This window comes from Miniopterus schreibersii (genome assembly GCF_964146895.1).
Source record: "Miniopterus schreibersii genome assembly, chromosome: 5".
Classification (NCBI taxonomy): Eukaryota; Metazoa; Chordata; class Mammalia; order Chiroptera; family Miniopteridae; genus Miniopterus; species Miniopterus schreibersii.
Window position 1 is genome coordinate 53,272,582 of NC_138106.1, and position 15,599 is coordinate 53,288,180.

The 15,599-nt window shown below is 40.7% G+C and overlaps 1 protein-coding gene across 2 annotated transcripts in view; it reads right to left on the minus strand.

Moving 5' to 3' along the window:
- The window catches only part of GAP43 (growth associated protein 43), a 190,018-nt gene that overhangs the window by 91,793 nt on the left and 82,626 nt on the right, over window positions 1–15,599 (minus strand). Inside the window, exon 1 of one of the 2 annotated variants that reach the window (XM_081138658.1) lies at window positions 4,488–4,823. The exons of the other annotated variant lie outside the window; for it this stretch is intronic. Coding sequence (XP_080994784.1) covers window positions 4,488–4,517 — 30 coding nt within the window. The 5' untranslated portion in view covers window positions 4,518–4,823. Of the gene's footprint in view, window positions 1–4,487; window positions 4,824–15,599 lie in introns of those variants that run through there. 2 annotated transcript variants of the gene reach the window in all.

Below are 15,599 nucleotides of genomic sequence, written 5' to 3' on the forward strand. Positions count from 1 at the left end.
ACTACTCAACAGAAAAAGGCAGTATGGTAGGCAAGGGACAATCTTGAAAAACTGGCAGTTTTAAGCCAAACTTCACATTGCAAAACTTGGACAGAATTTTTTTTTTTTTTTTACATTTGTATTGATTTTAGTTTTCACATTAATTTTGTGGAATTCCTACAAAACAAACAAACAAACAAAAACCTTTAAGGCAAGCAGGGTAGGATTTTTGCTTGTCTGTTTTGGATATGGTTTTTTAGTCTCCATCTTACAGGAGGAAACTGAAACCCAAGATTATGTGATTCATTCAAAATCACAGTATGTGACATAAACTAAGGACTCTCAGCACAGTGCTCTCCCCAACATCTCAGAGAATGTTATGAAGACTTCAGTGCAGTGATGCAGAGGCAACCTGACCACACCTCTGAAATTCAGAAGGGAGAATCCCTGCCCACAATCTCCTCTTTGATTGACAACAGACACACACTTGGTTGCCTGAATGTCTCTATGACAGCTAATAGGGAAGCGAATGCTATATCTTTTGAGATGACCTGGGCATGTGCATCCATTGAAATGTTCCTTTAATATTAGAGGAAGATTTCAGACTCTTCTTACTTTATCAGTATGAAAAAGGAGAATATTTGGTTAATATACATGCTCTACTATTGCCTGAAAGAACTCCTCCCCCTTTCTTATGGGGCCACTTAAAACCGAAGTATGTGGAATTATTAGCCCAAGGCATATCACTGACAATTTCACTAGGAAAAAGGAAAAAGAGATCCCTTGCCACTCTCGCTCTCAGTGAAGGAGCACTGCCCTTTAGCATAAAACATGAAAGGAGGTTTCTCTAGTTTTGCCAGCTCAGCAAGAGAAAAAATTAACCCTACATGTTCTCATCCCAGTTGCCTCAGCATGGGTGGGGAGGGAGGGGCCGGAATTACAGACTGGCAGCATGAGACAGCAGGGCTCATTGTGTATGGGTTAGAAGGAATTATAGTCACCGGTTATGAACACATTTCTAGGTTCACCATGAATTTTCTAAGGTTCTCTGCAAGTTCAGATAATTTTTCAGAAAAAGAAATCCCTGTAAATGATTTCTTCTTCTGTTTATATTTGGAAATGTAAGGTAAAAAACAGCATTTAAAAAAATGCACAGCTTCAATTATTTAAGTAGAATGTCTCCATTTAATTAATTCACTTAGTCCCTGGGTGACACTGGGTGTGGCTCGGCGAGATTAGGAGGAATGCAATTTATAACCAGGAGGAATCGTCTGCACCAAGCAGCAAGCAGGCATCTTTCCACACCTTCCTAACACTGCAAGGGTAGGAGAGGCTGGAATTCTAAACCACAGATCACACTCTAAGTGAAGGATTATTTGTTGTATGAGGAAAAAGGCAGATGCTGGTGGGGTTGAACGGTGGGGGTAAAGGGGCTACTTGCTTGCAATTGGTGTTCTTTACACTTCAATTAAAGTGTCTAGTTTTAAACAAAGGAAACACCTCACAGTTTTCTTGCTTTGTGGGCTCAGATCCTATCTTGCAAGTTTTTCATCATCTGCCATAAGCATGGTAATTAAGCTATTTAAAGTTAATCCCAAGATATTTGAAAATCATAAACCAATAAAATCTCAGGGGTTCTTTTATTTTATCCCTCCTTGGCCCACTCCTTTATCATCTCATCTCCACCCCACTGCCATTCTCTTCTTCCTGCTATACTAATCTATAGTGGTAGGTAATTAACGGCCAATAAAGATCGTTTATGCTTTCTTCTCACCCGTTGGCAACGTATTGCAACTCAGAAATTCGAGATTGCTTTTTATGCTGCTCAAGTGGAAGAGGAAGGAAGTGCAGCCTCTCCAGCCCCCTCCCACGTTTCTGCTGGGTTTTATGGGTGTGGCAGAGTTTAGACCTCTGCAGATTTTTGCCCTTGTTTTACTCCCTGGTAAAGACTAGATGCCAGAAGGAAGATACACACAATCAGATTCTGCCGTGAGTGATATAGGATCATTTTACCCACAAGCCGGAAACCGGTGTGAGACTTAAGTACTCACACTATATAAATGCCAGTCAGTGTAGTGTGGAGCCCACGCCCTGTATACATCATTTCCTTCCGTCTGATTTAATACTATCTTACATACTGACTTATGTGAATGATACACGACAGTGGTAAATAGAGAACAGGACCATTTCACAGAGAAGCGCACGTTTCTAAAAAGCCTGGGCAAAATAAGTCAATTTCTATGCTTTTCATTTTCTCTCCTGAATATAAATTATGCTAAAACACAGGCAGGCATGCGGAAGCCATACAGAGTACATGCATGACTACCGTACATGAAGTGTGCAGATGATGTACACATTTGGTGCAAATTTCTACAACTCCCAAGCACAAAATTTCAGCTTCATCACTTTGCACATCCAGTGAACACTCGGGGCTGTCACTGAGACAGAACCCTAGCAAAGGTAGCTGTCCCCTCTTGGGGAAGGGAATTCCTTTAGCGTCAGTTCCCTTTCTAGAAATCACAACTGGTTTCCTTTGTCAAAGGGGGGGGGGGAGTGTGCATAGACTTGTGAGTGTGTATATAGAGTGGCAAAAAGTTGTAAAGCAGCATATTTTTCTTTCCAAAATTAAAGCTTTTTAAAGTGAATAGCATTGGCTTCCTTAGGGCTCCGCCTTCCTAAATTTTATTTCCCCAACTCACCAGTGGGGCAACGTCAGGATCTTTCCTTGACAGTGTGCTTAACCCAGCCACCTGTATCTACGGCATTTAGGTATTAGAATGAAGGTGAGAAGTGTCCGGGTTTGAAAAATGAGCCAATGGAAGCATCAGTCTCTAAAACCATAAAGCAGTTTAGGGAAGTCTGGCATGTAAGATTCTCACGCTCTTCCCCAAACACCCCTACCCAAATCACCAAACCACACACAAGACCCCAGGTGCCGGCTACTTTATTATTTATTGATTATTATTTATTTATTTATTTATTATTTATTTATTTATTTATTTATATTTATTTTTGCTATGCCTCTCCACCCACTGCTCCGATATTCTGCTTCTGTCTCCCTCCCCCTCCCTCTCCTTTTCCTTCGTCTTCGCCCCCCACCCCTCCTTTCAGGGCGCTGGCTAAATGTTCAAATCTGGCAGGCTGTTTCCTCTCCACTCCCCCCTCCACCCCCTTCCGATTCAGCGAGTGTATTACAAATTGCCCACCATCCAATACCTGCACAGGAGAGATGCCCAGTTCCTACCTCTTGCACCCCAGCCCTAAGGCCATCAATCTGCAAAGGGCTTCTTCGGCCCAGGCTCCCACCCCCTTCGCACGGGCGCGCGCGCGCACACGCGCAGGCACCCCCCACCCACACCCCACACCCATTTTTCTCCTTAACCTTCGCCAAAATCACTCAAACGCGTTCCAATAAATGTTTGAAAGCTTCGTTTGGCGAATGCCAGGGCACTGCCGGTTGCTGCGGAATACCAGGCTCTTCCTTCCTCCCTACCCTCACTCCAGTCAAGTTTCTAAAATGTCTTTTAAGAAATAAGTGAGCAATTTGAAATGGAAGAAAAACCTCAGCGGCGGAGGAGGGAGGGCGGGGACTGGGGTTCTTGCTAATCTTGTACGGGTCCCTCTTCCCGATGAAAATGAGTCACCGGGCTTATTATCCAGAATGTTAGCCAGACCCTGGTCACTGACTCCCCCAGGAAAGATGCCAGGGAGGGGGAGGAAAGACCTGATTTCCAACAGGTAATACTGGGCTCGCCTTTCCCATCCCGTCGGAGCTCAGAGCTCCTAGGGGCGTGGTCCACCCTCTCCCACCAGCTGGTGCACAATCGCTCCGGGGATCTTCCCCTTCCACACCGCCAGCGTCTCCCCCAGCCCCGGCTGCCTTCAGAGTCTTTTTTGGGGGGGAGGGGGGCGGGGAGCATCTCCCAAACCACAGTTTCATTCATTGAAATATAAATAAATAAATAAAACCTTCACATGTTCTTCCATTAATACCTGCGCCCGTTTGAGGCTCAGGCTTGTAGGAAATAGGGCTTCTCCCGCCGCACATGGGAGAAAATTCTACCGCAGAACAAGCAAAACTCATCACTGAATATTATCCTTTCGACCCGCCTTTTGCAAATAATATAAAGAACGGCTTCCCCATCCTGTAGGTAGAACCCACATCTTTCCCCCCCATACCCGTTTCTACACCTGCAAAACCAGACCTGAAATGCTGAACATTCACTAATAGCCAAAAAAAAAAAAATCTTATTTCTAGCCAAACAGGCGTATTTTTTTTTTTTTTTCCTGAGCTCATCTTAATTAGTAGCAGCAATCCCAAACCAGAGCGTGAGAGAGAGATAGAATAAAAGCTGGGATGCAACCATCAGTTCCCATATGCTAAGGAGGCGCGAGCACCATGGCCAGAGCAGAAGCGGTGAAAAGATTTTTTTTTTTCCTGCCTTTGCAAGGAAACGCTGTACTCCGGTAATTTCACAACAGCAAGAAGTAAAAATCTTTAGCTCTACCTGTTTGGTTCTTCGCATACAGCACAGCATGGTGGTATCGTCCCTCGCCTTCTTCCTGCCTCCGCTCCTCTCCTCCGCGCCGTCTTATCCCCCCCTCTCCACCTCTCCGCCGCTCGCTGGCTCACTCGCTCTCTCGCGCTCGCGCGCTCCCTCCCCTCCCTCCTCCCTCCCTCCCTCCCGCTCTCCCGCACACACCAGGGCAGTTAGCAACTGTAAGGTCCACAGCTATTGCTCATCGCACATGCTCTCTCCTCTGCCTCCCCCCCTTCTTTTTTTCCTCTCTCGTCCCCTCCCCACCTTCCCTTTCTTTTCCTTCCCTCTCTCCGTCTCTTTCTCAGAATGGTGCGCTAGCTTTCAATGACTAATCACTTCCCCAGCCCCCACTCCCATTCTAGACAGTCGCCCCCTCCCAGTCCCCTGCCAGCCTCATGAATATTTAAACATCTCCAATCTGGACCCAATTACCCACCGACTTTCCCGCTGCATGGAGAGGGTGGGTGGGGTGGGTGGGGGCAGAAGGAGCCCGTTCAGGAGATCGGATGGAATATGTTTTTATGGAAGGGGGGGGGTGGGGGTGGAGGGGCTGGAGGAATGCTTGTATTTCTTTACTAACTCTGTTCTTTTCCCAGTATCATAAAAGCAAAGAACAGCTATTCTGAATGAGTGTTCAGACCTATACAAAATGTTATATCTGCTATTTAGGTTCTATGCACGGTTTAATAGTTGGGAGGGTTGAGTTCTCTCAAAAAACTAAAATAACACGTAAATATTACATATTGTGTATATAGTGTACTCAGTATTCACATAACCTAAAATAAATACATACATATAAGCTGAGAAATGCTCAAACATATCTCGTATATGTTTCAATAGCCTCAAAAAATCCATGAATATGTTGTATTTTAAACATTCTAAGCACTTGAGTTTAGAAATAATAACTAATGTTTAGGAATTAGCATCCATATGTAGAATCTCATGGTAGTTTTTTTCTTAATGTACATACACCTGTTTGAAAATTGGGATTTCTTCTAATTTTACAGAAAAACTAAGCGCATTTGAACAATAAGTCTGGGTAATTTTAATGGTGCCCCTGAATCCTATTTTACAGGGCAAGAAGAATAAAAGTAACTCATTTGTTAGAAGAAAAAAAAAAAGTATCATGAAGCCCACTTTTTCAGTTCCTTCTGTGGTCTTGTAAATCCAGTGGAGAAAAATCCAACTTTTAAAAAAGTATAAATAGTATAATTTTTAGATATATAATACTGTGTAATTTTGGGAATGTTATTGAACCTCTCTGCACCTAATTTTCTAATCTCTAAAATAGGGATAATATTGCCAGTCAATTATTAGTGAAGACCTAATAATAAAATGTATGCAAAGCACAAGGAAGCCATAGTAGATTTACCTCAAAGACTGTACTTTTCTGAAATTTTGGTGACATTTTCAAGTGCCTATCTCAAAGAACTTTTCAAACTATTTCTTGTTGCTCATTAGTGATGCTAAGCATCCCCAATTAAGCAGCTCATATTCTTTCTAGTCCCTCTTAGACATGAGCCTAGTTAATAGGTGTCAACCAGACAGCTTATTATCATATATTTTATCAGGATCACTGAGCTTAATATGTGCTAAATGCATTTTAACAAAATTCAAGGTACACCCATCTCAGAAAGGACTATCGAAGAGAGAGAGATACCCAGGGGCTGATGGTTATAAATTATCCCCAGAGGTCTTCCCTAGCCAGACCTGCTTCAGATCCAGCCTTACTTGGTCTTCCATTCATCTCAGTTTGCTTCTTAGTTTTCATAGTTTAGGATTAAACTACAGAGTTAGATCCTGGCTGGGTGGCTCAGTTGATTGGAGCCTCACCCAGGACACCAAAAGTTTGCAGGTTCGATCCTGGGTTGGGGACTTCCTGAGGCAACTGATCAATGTTTCTCCCTCACATCTATGTTTCTCTCTCTCTCTTTCTGTCTGTCTGTCTGTCTCTCTCCCCCTTCCTCTGTCTCTAAAAAAAGTCAATAAAAACATATCTTAGGGTGAGGATTAAAAATAAATAAATAAAATACAAAGTTAGGTTCTGAGTTTAATATTTATTAAAATATGTTTTTATTGATTTCAGAGAGAGAGGAAAGGAGAGGAATAGAGAGAAACATCAATGAGAGAGAGATGTAGATAGCTGCCCCCTGCACTGGGGATGGAGCCTGCAACCTGGGCATGTGCCCTGACTGGGAATTGAACCCTGGATCTCTTGATTCATGGGTCGATGCTCAACCACTGAGCAACACCAGCCAGGCTGAGTTAATATTTTTTAATGTTGCAATGAGCCCTGTCAGAGCCAAACTTTCAAAAACAGCCTTCCATGGGTGTAGGTGGTAGAAGAGGGTAAAAAATGTAAGAAATGGCTTCATGGGAGACATTCTGGTTGTGGATTAGGATCACTCTACCTAGCCTGCTAGGGGCTGGAGAGTGATAAAGAAAGGAAGAGAAGGGGTGAGAATTGAGGGCAAGGGAGAAGAATTGCTTTTTCTGGTGTTTAAACAGATTCATAGATACCATCATTTTGTCAATATGTGGCCCAACATAAGGCAGCTAACATAAGCCCACACAGTAGGACATAAAAAGAGGTCAAATCCTTTCCCTTTCAATGTCCTCCCAATTAGAACTTATTTTCCTTTTTATTTATTGGAAGAAAGCTTTGAACCAAAGTGGCATAATGAATTCAGAGTCCAGAGCTCAAAACTAGGCATAGGCTTGGATAAACTTTGTGACAACATCTGTAAAGCCATCCCTCTTAACATCAGTTTCTTCAGCAGTTCACATGCAATATTTCATCTAATACTGTAAATTAGGTCAGTGCAATCATTAATCCCATTTTGATGGAGATACTAAAGCTAAGTAAATTAAGTACCTAGACTAGGTCACACAGATAATAAGAAGAAAAGCTATAACTCCAAAATCCTGTTAGCTACTAAAATGCATTGCCACTCAACGGGCCTCTACACCTCACTACTTCTGGTTCTTAGGAAGTTAGACTATGTAGTAGAAGTTTTTGTGTTGAAATAAAATTAGTGCTTTGAAAGGTCCACCTATTAGGCCCAGCCCTTACCTCAAGGGCCATGGGGAACAAGCTATACCATCACCCAACAACCAGCCCTACATATGTTTTTGACCAAACATTAGCTACTTCAACCGCCCTCAGGTGCCTCAGTATTTAGAGCCTTGCCCAACTTGGATGCCTCCCTCTGGACCTACTACATTCTGTTGATGAGCCGCTGAAAATTACTTCCTAGAAGGGAATTCAGGATTCCAAATTTAGCCCTTGCCAGTGTGGCTCAGTTGGTTAGAGCATCCTCCTGTGTACCGAAGGGTCTTGGGTTCAATTTTCCAGTCAGGGAACATACCCAGGTTGCTTGTTCCATCCCTCATTGGGGCAGAGTGCTTACAGGAGGCAACAGATTATTGATAATCTGTGTTCTCTCTCTCTCTCCTCTCCCTCATCTAGCCCTTCCTCTCTCTCTAGAATCAATGAAGAACATATCCTCCAGTGAGGATTTTAAAAAACAAAACATTACAAATTTAATTTGAATAATATGGGATTAAATCCAATACTTTTTTTCCCTTTAAGCAATGAAAGTTTATGGAATGGTAAAAGAATGAGAAAGAGAAACGCGCACACTGATGTGATCTTGGCAAAAATATATATATGTAATAAAAATTAAATAACCAATGTTGTTCCGTATACCCTTATAGACAGTCCTAGAAAATGCCTAGGTTTAAACTCCATGACGGGACCTTATATAACTTTAGATTAGGAGATTAACTCATGAGACTATCAGGTAATTTCCTGACTATAGGTTAGGCAGTAGCATCATTCTGAAAGAAGGTGAGGAGTGGCAGAGGCCAGGTCCCAGTTCTACTCTCATATCTCTTTGAATTTCATACTTAAATGATACTGTTTTCATAATAACCCCAAAGCCCCTGGGCTTTACTAAGGGCTCTGTCAGATAGTCTGCCATTTTATGGCTGGCACCTGAGAGAAGAGTGTCATCAATTCAGGTAGAAAATACGTTTGTCTTTTAACTCCCCCTTCCAGGAGTTAATTTTTTAAACTTTTAGTCTTAACCTTTTACCTGCTGTATTAGTGTGTTAGGACTGCCATAACAAAATGCCACAGACTGTGTGGCTTCAATAGCAGAAATTTATTTTCTCACAGTCCTGGAGGCTGGAAGACCAAGGTCAAGGTCCTGGCAGGGTTGGTTGTCTCTGAGGGCCTGAAGGGAAAAATCTATTCCAGTCCGCTGTCCTTGACTCAATCAATGACGGCCTCCCTCTCACTGACTCCTCACATGGTGGTCTCTCTGTGTCTGAATTTCCTCTTATTAAAGGACATCAGTCTGATTGGACTAGAGCCTACCCATATGACCTCAGTTTAACCTTACTTATCTCTTTACAGGCCCTATCTCCAAATACAGTCACATTCTGAGGTGCTGGGGTTAGGGCTTCAACATATGATTTTGGAGGGGACACAACTCAGTCCATAAAACCTGCATTCTCTATTTCTGACTTCATTTATTCAACATTTTCTATGTTGCAAAAACTTCCTGACCTCAAGGAGATACACACATATATGAAAAGCAAAACAAATGCTGTTTTAACAAAGCATGATTCAGTGCTAAATATGTGTTATAAGATTTCAGAATAGGAAAGAAATTGCTGTGGACCTGGTAGGTCTTTCATTTCATGACTAGGATTTGAACAAGTAGAGAAAGCACAATGAGTTTTAAAAAAGGGAAAGGCATCATATTAGAAAAGACAAAGTGCACAAATAATCTCTGCACGACCAAGGGACTGTTGATATCCAGAAAAAGGGAAGTTGTGAAGGAGGGTAGTAAGAGAGAACCTTGGAAAGGTAGGCTACACACTCAGATTAACAAGGACCTCCAGGGTCAGGATAAGGGGGTGTATTAATGTCCTAAGGCTGCCATAAGAAAGTTCCACAAACCTGAAGGCTTAAAACAGCAGAAATTTACTCTTTCATATTTGTCTAAGTCCAAATTTGAAGTGTTGGCAGGATTAGTTCCTTCAGAAGGCTTTGAGGGAAACTCCATTCCATACTTTTCTCCTAGCTTCTAGGAACTGTGGGTGGTCCTTGCCATTCCTTGGTTTGAAGATGCATCACTCCAATCTGCCTCCATCTCAGATGGTCTTCCCCTCTTTTTATAAGAACACCTGTCATTGAATCTAGGCCCCACTCTAAATCCAGGATGACTTTATCTTCAGACTCTTAATTTAATTGTATCTGCAAAGACCCTTTTCCCCAGGCAAGGTCACATATACAGGTACCAGAAATCAGGACTTGGATACAGCTTTTTGAGGAACGTAAGTCAACCACTACAGGGGATCAGATCTAGGTTTGTGAGGATGAACATTTTAGAGAATGCCTATATGATGTCATATCGTATGGAATAGAGAGGAAGATATAAAGTGGCCCAGTGAAAGAAACAGGAAGTCATTCTAATGCTTAGATCAGGAAGAAGGTGGGAGAGAAAGTGAACTGTCACTTGTTGAGCGTGTAGCATGTTCCAGGTATGACATATTTTATGCTCTACATATTCTGTCTCATTTATCTCACAGGGAATGAGAAAAAGAGAAGAACCAATAACAGTTTGAAGACTGAACTTGGGAAGCTTGGAGAATGAGATTACAAAATCCAGACGTGAGGAAATCCCAAAAGGCACCTGGTATTGTGAGGAAGGTTTGACAGTGTTCATTTTACGGAAGCGTCAAAATGTTCAAGTGCAGCACGAGACCAGATTGTAAGAGAGAAGACTCTGAAGTTGCCTGAGCCTGCCAAAGTCTTCCAGGCAGACATGGCTGCGTCTGGTTCCAGGGAGAGGCGAGTCTCTGGTATGATGTCACCATATTAATTAGGCTGATAGCATTTCAGTATGGCCTTCCTGCCAGAATTCATCCTGCTTCCCACAGGCAGACAAGAGTCTGAAGCCAGAGCCTGGATGATTTTGAGGATTCTCTAAATCGGTCTATCTTTCCAGTCTTGCCTCAAATCCTTTCAGAATTTCTCCTTCCAGCACACCCTGGAGGCCATCTGAAACCCCAGGTAGCCAGTATCCCAGAACCAGGAGATATCAGGGAGGAACCAGGTGCTGGTACAGGTAGAGAAGATGGAAAGCATGCAGCCCACAAACTAAGACTCAATTTGACACCAACTCTCAAGAAAGTGTGATTGTCTGAATGAAGAGACTTCAGTGACTCATATCACGATTAAGCAGCCGATGTGAAAAATTCCATCAGATTATACAAACTTCCACCATTAACACACCATCAGAGCCTGAAATGAGAGTATTTCATTGAATTTGGTCACTGAAGGAACCACAGAACTTTGCACACACCTCTTTTCTAATCTTCTTGAAGTATTGTAACCATTTGTTTATCAGCCGATCTCCTTCCCAGAATGCATATATCTGAATGGCAAGCACCATGTCTTACATTTTTTTGTTTCTGATTTTCTAGCAGGGGTATGTATGGATTTTATGAGACCTAAAGCTTATATGATTTGGGGGAGCCTTCTTTAAGAAAAAGAACACAAGTGAAGTATGAATGTGAATATTTACTTGGAATAAGAAGTCCCATTATATATTTTAAAAATAACATATACCACAAAAATTGATATATATCACAAAATTCAAAAGAATAAATGTAATATTTAAAAATAACTCCCTGACATATCTTCTATAATTTCTGCCTTTTGGGGCTATATGTTCTTTGTTCATCTCTTTCTATGGAAATGATTTTATAATATAAAATTCTAAAGAAGAATGGAGAAATAATCTAGTCTTATCTTTAACACAAGTGACTGGATTGGTTTTTATTATTGATAGTTGGGAGGCTTAAAATATGAGACTTAACCTACTGATATATTTTTGGTGTAAGGCATTCAGTAATACAAAATACAGGAATTCTGAGAAATTCTATTTCAAACAATTGCTATGGAAGGAGCAAATATGTATTACATATTTATAATTGAATTATGTGGCATTTTAAAATTTATTCCTGATAGCAAAGAACTTCGGTTTTGGTCATGCTTTGGTGAGAACTGAATCTCCCACTTAAAATTTTACACAGATGATGACTGGGAGAATTTCAGACTAGCTTCTGGCTTCATACATTTCAAGGCTTGTTTCTCATCTTTACCACATGACTCAGTTGCCACGTTATGTAGGCTTGGTGATGTTGGTATTGCGATATAACCTCTGGTCCTGCACTTCAGGTTGCCAAGCTTGGTGAGTTGGCAATGGATGGCTAGCAATAGCTTAACTCTACATAAAAGCCACTAGGAGCAACATAGATATATCTCATAAACCCAGTCTTAATGTAACACCAACACAACCTCATCAACACAACCTGACATGAGAGGAAGTGTTGCAGAGAAGTTTGTTTGGAAAGAGATAGGAGTCTTAAAGGATTGCTATTGAAATATTTTACTATTTCAAATTTTACACAAATATACAAACGTGGCATATGGCCCATGCAACTGAGGAGCCCTGAAGCTTAAGCTGAATTGGCTTCTTGGTAAATTTGTTTCCAGTTTTTAGTATTGAGTTTAGAGCCATTAAGTCTTTCTTTTTTCTTTTTCTTTTTTTAAATATATCTTTATTGATTTCAGAGAGAGGAAAGGAGAGGGAGAGATAGAGATAGAAACATCAATGATGAGAGAGCCATTGATAAGCTGCCTCCTGCACACCCCTGACTGGGGATCGAGCCTACAACCCGGGCATGTGCCCTGACCGGGGATTGAACCCCGACCTCCTGGATCCTAGGTCAACGCTCAACCGCTGAGCCACGCCCGGCCGGGCAAGAGCCATTAAGCCTTGAACAAATAATTGTTAAAGAAGAATTGGAGGGTGGGTGAAAGAGAGAAGGGAAAAAGGTGGGAGGAAGGCTGTTTGAACTAAATTTCAAACATTGACTTTCAGGGTCCCCAACTGTTTCAATCTGTAGTTGTTATTTTGTTCTCCATAGGCGTGGCTATGTTTGTCATCATTCCCACTCATATACTCAAGTTGTCCCATTCTAAACTACTTTCTGGAATGCACATGGCTTGGAGAAATAACAAAACATAGCCTTCCTGGTAGGCTCCAAACATGAAGCTCCCACTGGGGTTTCATTAAATGCTAACTGCTATCACGGAAATATCCTTCTTCAAACACCATTTCCTTAAACTCATAATATTTTTTCTTCTCCTATGTCTTATGACACCTCTTTTACTATTTTCTATATACTGAGCAGTGTTGGAAGGTTTCCTCTACTATACAATTTATAGTTGGATAATAAAAGAAATTTCAGATACATAGTTTCATATTACTTCTCACATTGGCTTGAAGCATTGATAGATTTCACTTAAGCCTTATTGATTTCAGCCCTCATTTTAAGAGGGCAGCTCATCCTGTCATTCAATCCTTATTTTCTCTTGTTCTCTTTCCCCTCCACCATGATTTTGTCAAGTCTAGAACTGAGCTTTTGTGTGGAGTAGCCTTGGTCCTTTAATGTCTGAATTCCAAGTCTATTCTTCTTTACATTAAAATTCTTCACAGTCAAACCATCAAAACACATCTAGGGTAACTAATGTACTGTGTTCACAGAATTTTCTTGAACAGACTTCCCCAGTCTCTGTCTTTAAGGCTCTGGGATATACACATATTCCCAATAAATCTCATCAGATTTTCCTTTAAATCCCTGCTAGTAATTGTAAGATCCTCCGGAATTCTCCTGCCATTTAACTTTCCACTTCTAAGTTCTCTGTTCATTCCTCCACCTTAAAATGTGAAACTTCTCTAAAATTCAACAAAAAATTCCACCATTCAGACTTCTCAAGATTCTTTGTTGATTAAAATGCCCCTCTCCAAATTTCCTAGACAAAATTAGCATGTAATAATTCTATTATATAACAGTTCACACCATAGCCTCTCTAATCCACATATAAAGGTTGAATACTAGAAGGTGATTTTGTATTACATTAGTTTATATATTTTTAATTCATTACTTTATACTATACAGAATTATTAAAACTGGAGCTCAAAATGCCATCTTGTCTATCTCCTCGCCACTAACTAATGACTTCAAAATTCTGTTTACTTTTTTAAGATGAGGGACTATCTCATTAAGGTTTTGTCATCCTCATTTCTAATATCTGATATATGAGGAGTCTTTTTCCTTCACATTAGGAAATTGTTATCTTTTGGGCCTTCATCAGTGTGGATGTGTTTAATGGTCTGATGAGCAATGAGGATATGAGCTCCCTCTTAATAAGTCTTCAAATAATCAGCCTCACAGAAATTGGGCCTGCATGCCTTTAGTCATTTGCATTGCATAGCCCTGAATTTCAAAGATTCCAGGAGGTTGGAGGACACCAATCAGGTCATCTGGCCCAGCTCCCCATTTGATGTTACCAAGTGTTAAAATATCTTGTGCTTGAAGGAAAGCATGTTACTTCCAGAGCTTTTCATTTTTAACTTTTGACAACTGTTAAGATATTCTTTCCAATAGTATAGATAATAAAAAAATTAAAAAGTAGGAAGTGATATATTTTGAGTATTTATTATATTTTTAATACAATTTATTTAATTTTAAGTTTATATTGTTTAATTTTTAATAATGACTATGTTTAACAACTGGCTTGCAAAATTCCTAAAAATTTAACAATTAGTGTGTTAAAGCTCATACAGCCATGTCTAGCATACTACTTATTTACTCCATCTAAAATTTTGAAACATTTGTTTATGTGTGATCCTGCTAAACTAAGTACCCTCCACACCTTCCTGATGTCATCTAGTTCTATTATTAAATATTGTTTTATTTTTTCATCTGGGCAAAATATTGTATATGTATTCTTATTTATTTTCACTGTGAGAAATTCAATCATTCATTTCACCCTGTCAAAAACTCTTTAGATCCTAATTCTGTCATCCCACATTTCTGTCATCTTTTTATCCCTTCTGGCTTCATGTCATCCACACATTTGATGAACAAGCCTTATATATCTCTATCCAAGCCATTGAATTTTTAAAAAATTACTGACAGGACAGGGCCAAGGACAGAATCCTTGGCCATGCAAATAGAATCTTTCCTGCACACAAGCATCAAACCATTAATCAGCATTGATTCAATGAGATATTTGTCTACTGAATTGCCTTTGCATCCAGTCCAAATTTCTCCACCTTGCCCATAAGACTCTTGAGAGATTATTTATGAAGTGCATGACTGAAGTCCAAAAATCCTCATTTTGTTCCTTTTCATGTCAGAAAAAAAGGTTACACTCCCCCTATGCAAACCTGATCACTTTCTTCAGAATTCATCAATTATGCCTCCTCTTTTGTCTTTTCAATCTACCTCTTCTTCTATCTCCACCCTCCTAGAATAGAAAATGCACATAAGCAGTGCCCGAAAACCTTTGTTTCGCTACTCTGCTTTTATTCCCATTTGAAATAGTGCATGTTTGAATTTTTCCTTGGACTTACTATCCCATCTTTCCCCTTATTCTCAGTGTGGCCAATACCATGATCTTGTTCTCACTTAGAGAATAGATGTATTCGGGCAGAGGCTTCACTCATTTGCTGCTTTGCCACCTTCAAACTTATCTGCACTTGAACCTGGCAAAGTGGAGGTGGAAATGTCCCCTGTGTATCTGGAATAACACATTTTTGTAATTCCTCAGAGACCTTGTTTCTTCTATTCTCTCTCTTAGATCATCACTGTCTTCCTCTCAACTGAATCTTTAGCCTCATCATTTAAAAGACTCTAGCTTCTCTCATTTCTTCATAAATAAATTTTTTTCCTTCAACCCTAGCTCTGCATCTTCATCTTCTTCACCCCCCTCTGCCCACCATCTTCACTTCTTCACCTCCCTTCAATTCTCAGTTCTCGGCAAATCACCTTTTGTGTTCACCCATCCATTGGCTTCAATGAGTTCACCAGAAACCTCACAGTAGTCAGTCTGAGCGCTCTCTCCCTCTCTCTTCTCTTTTTCTAAAACACACCACACACACACACACACACACACACACACACACACACACACACGCCCCTTTATTTCTT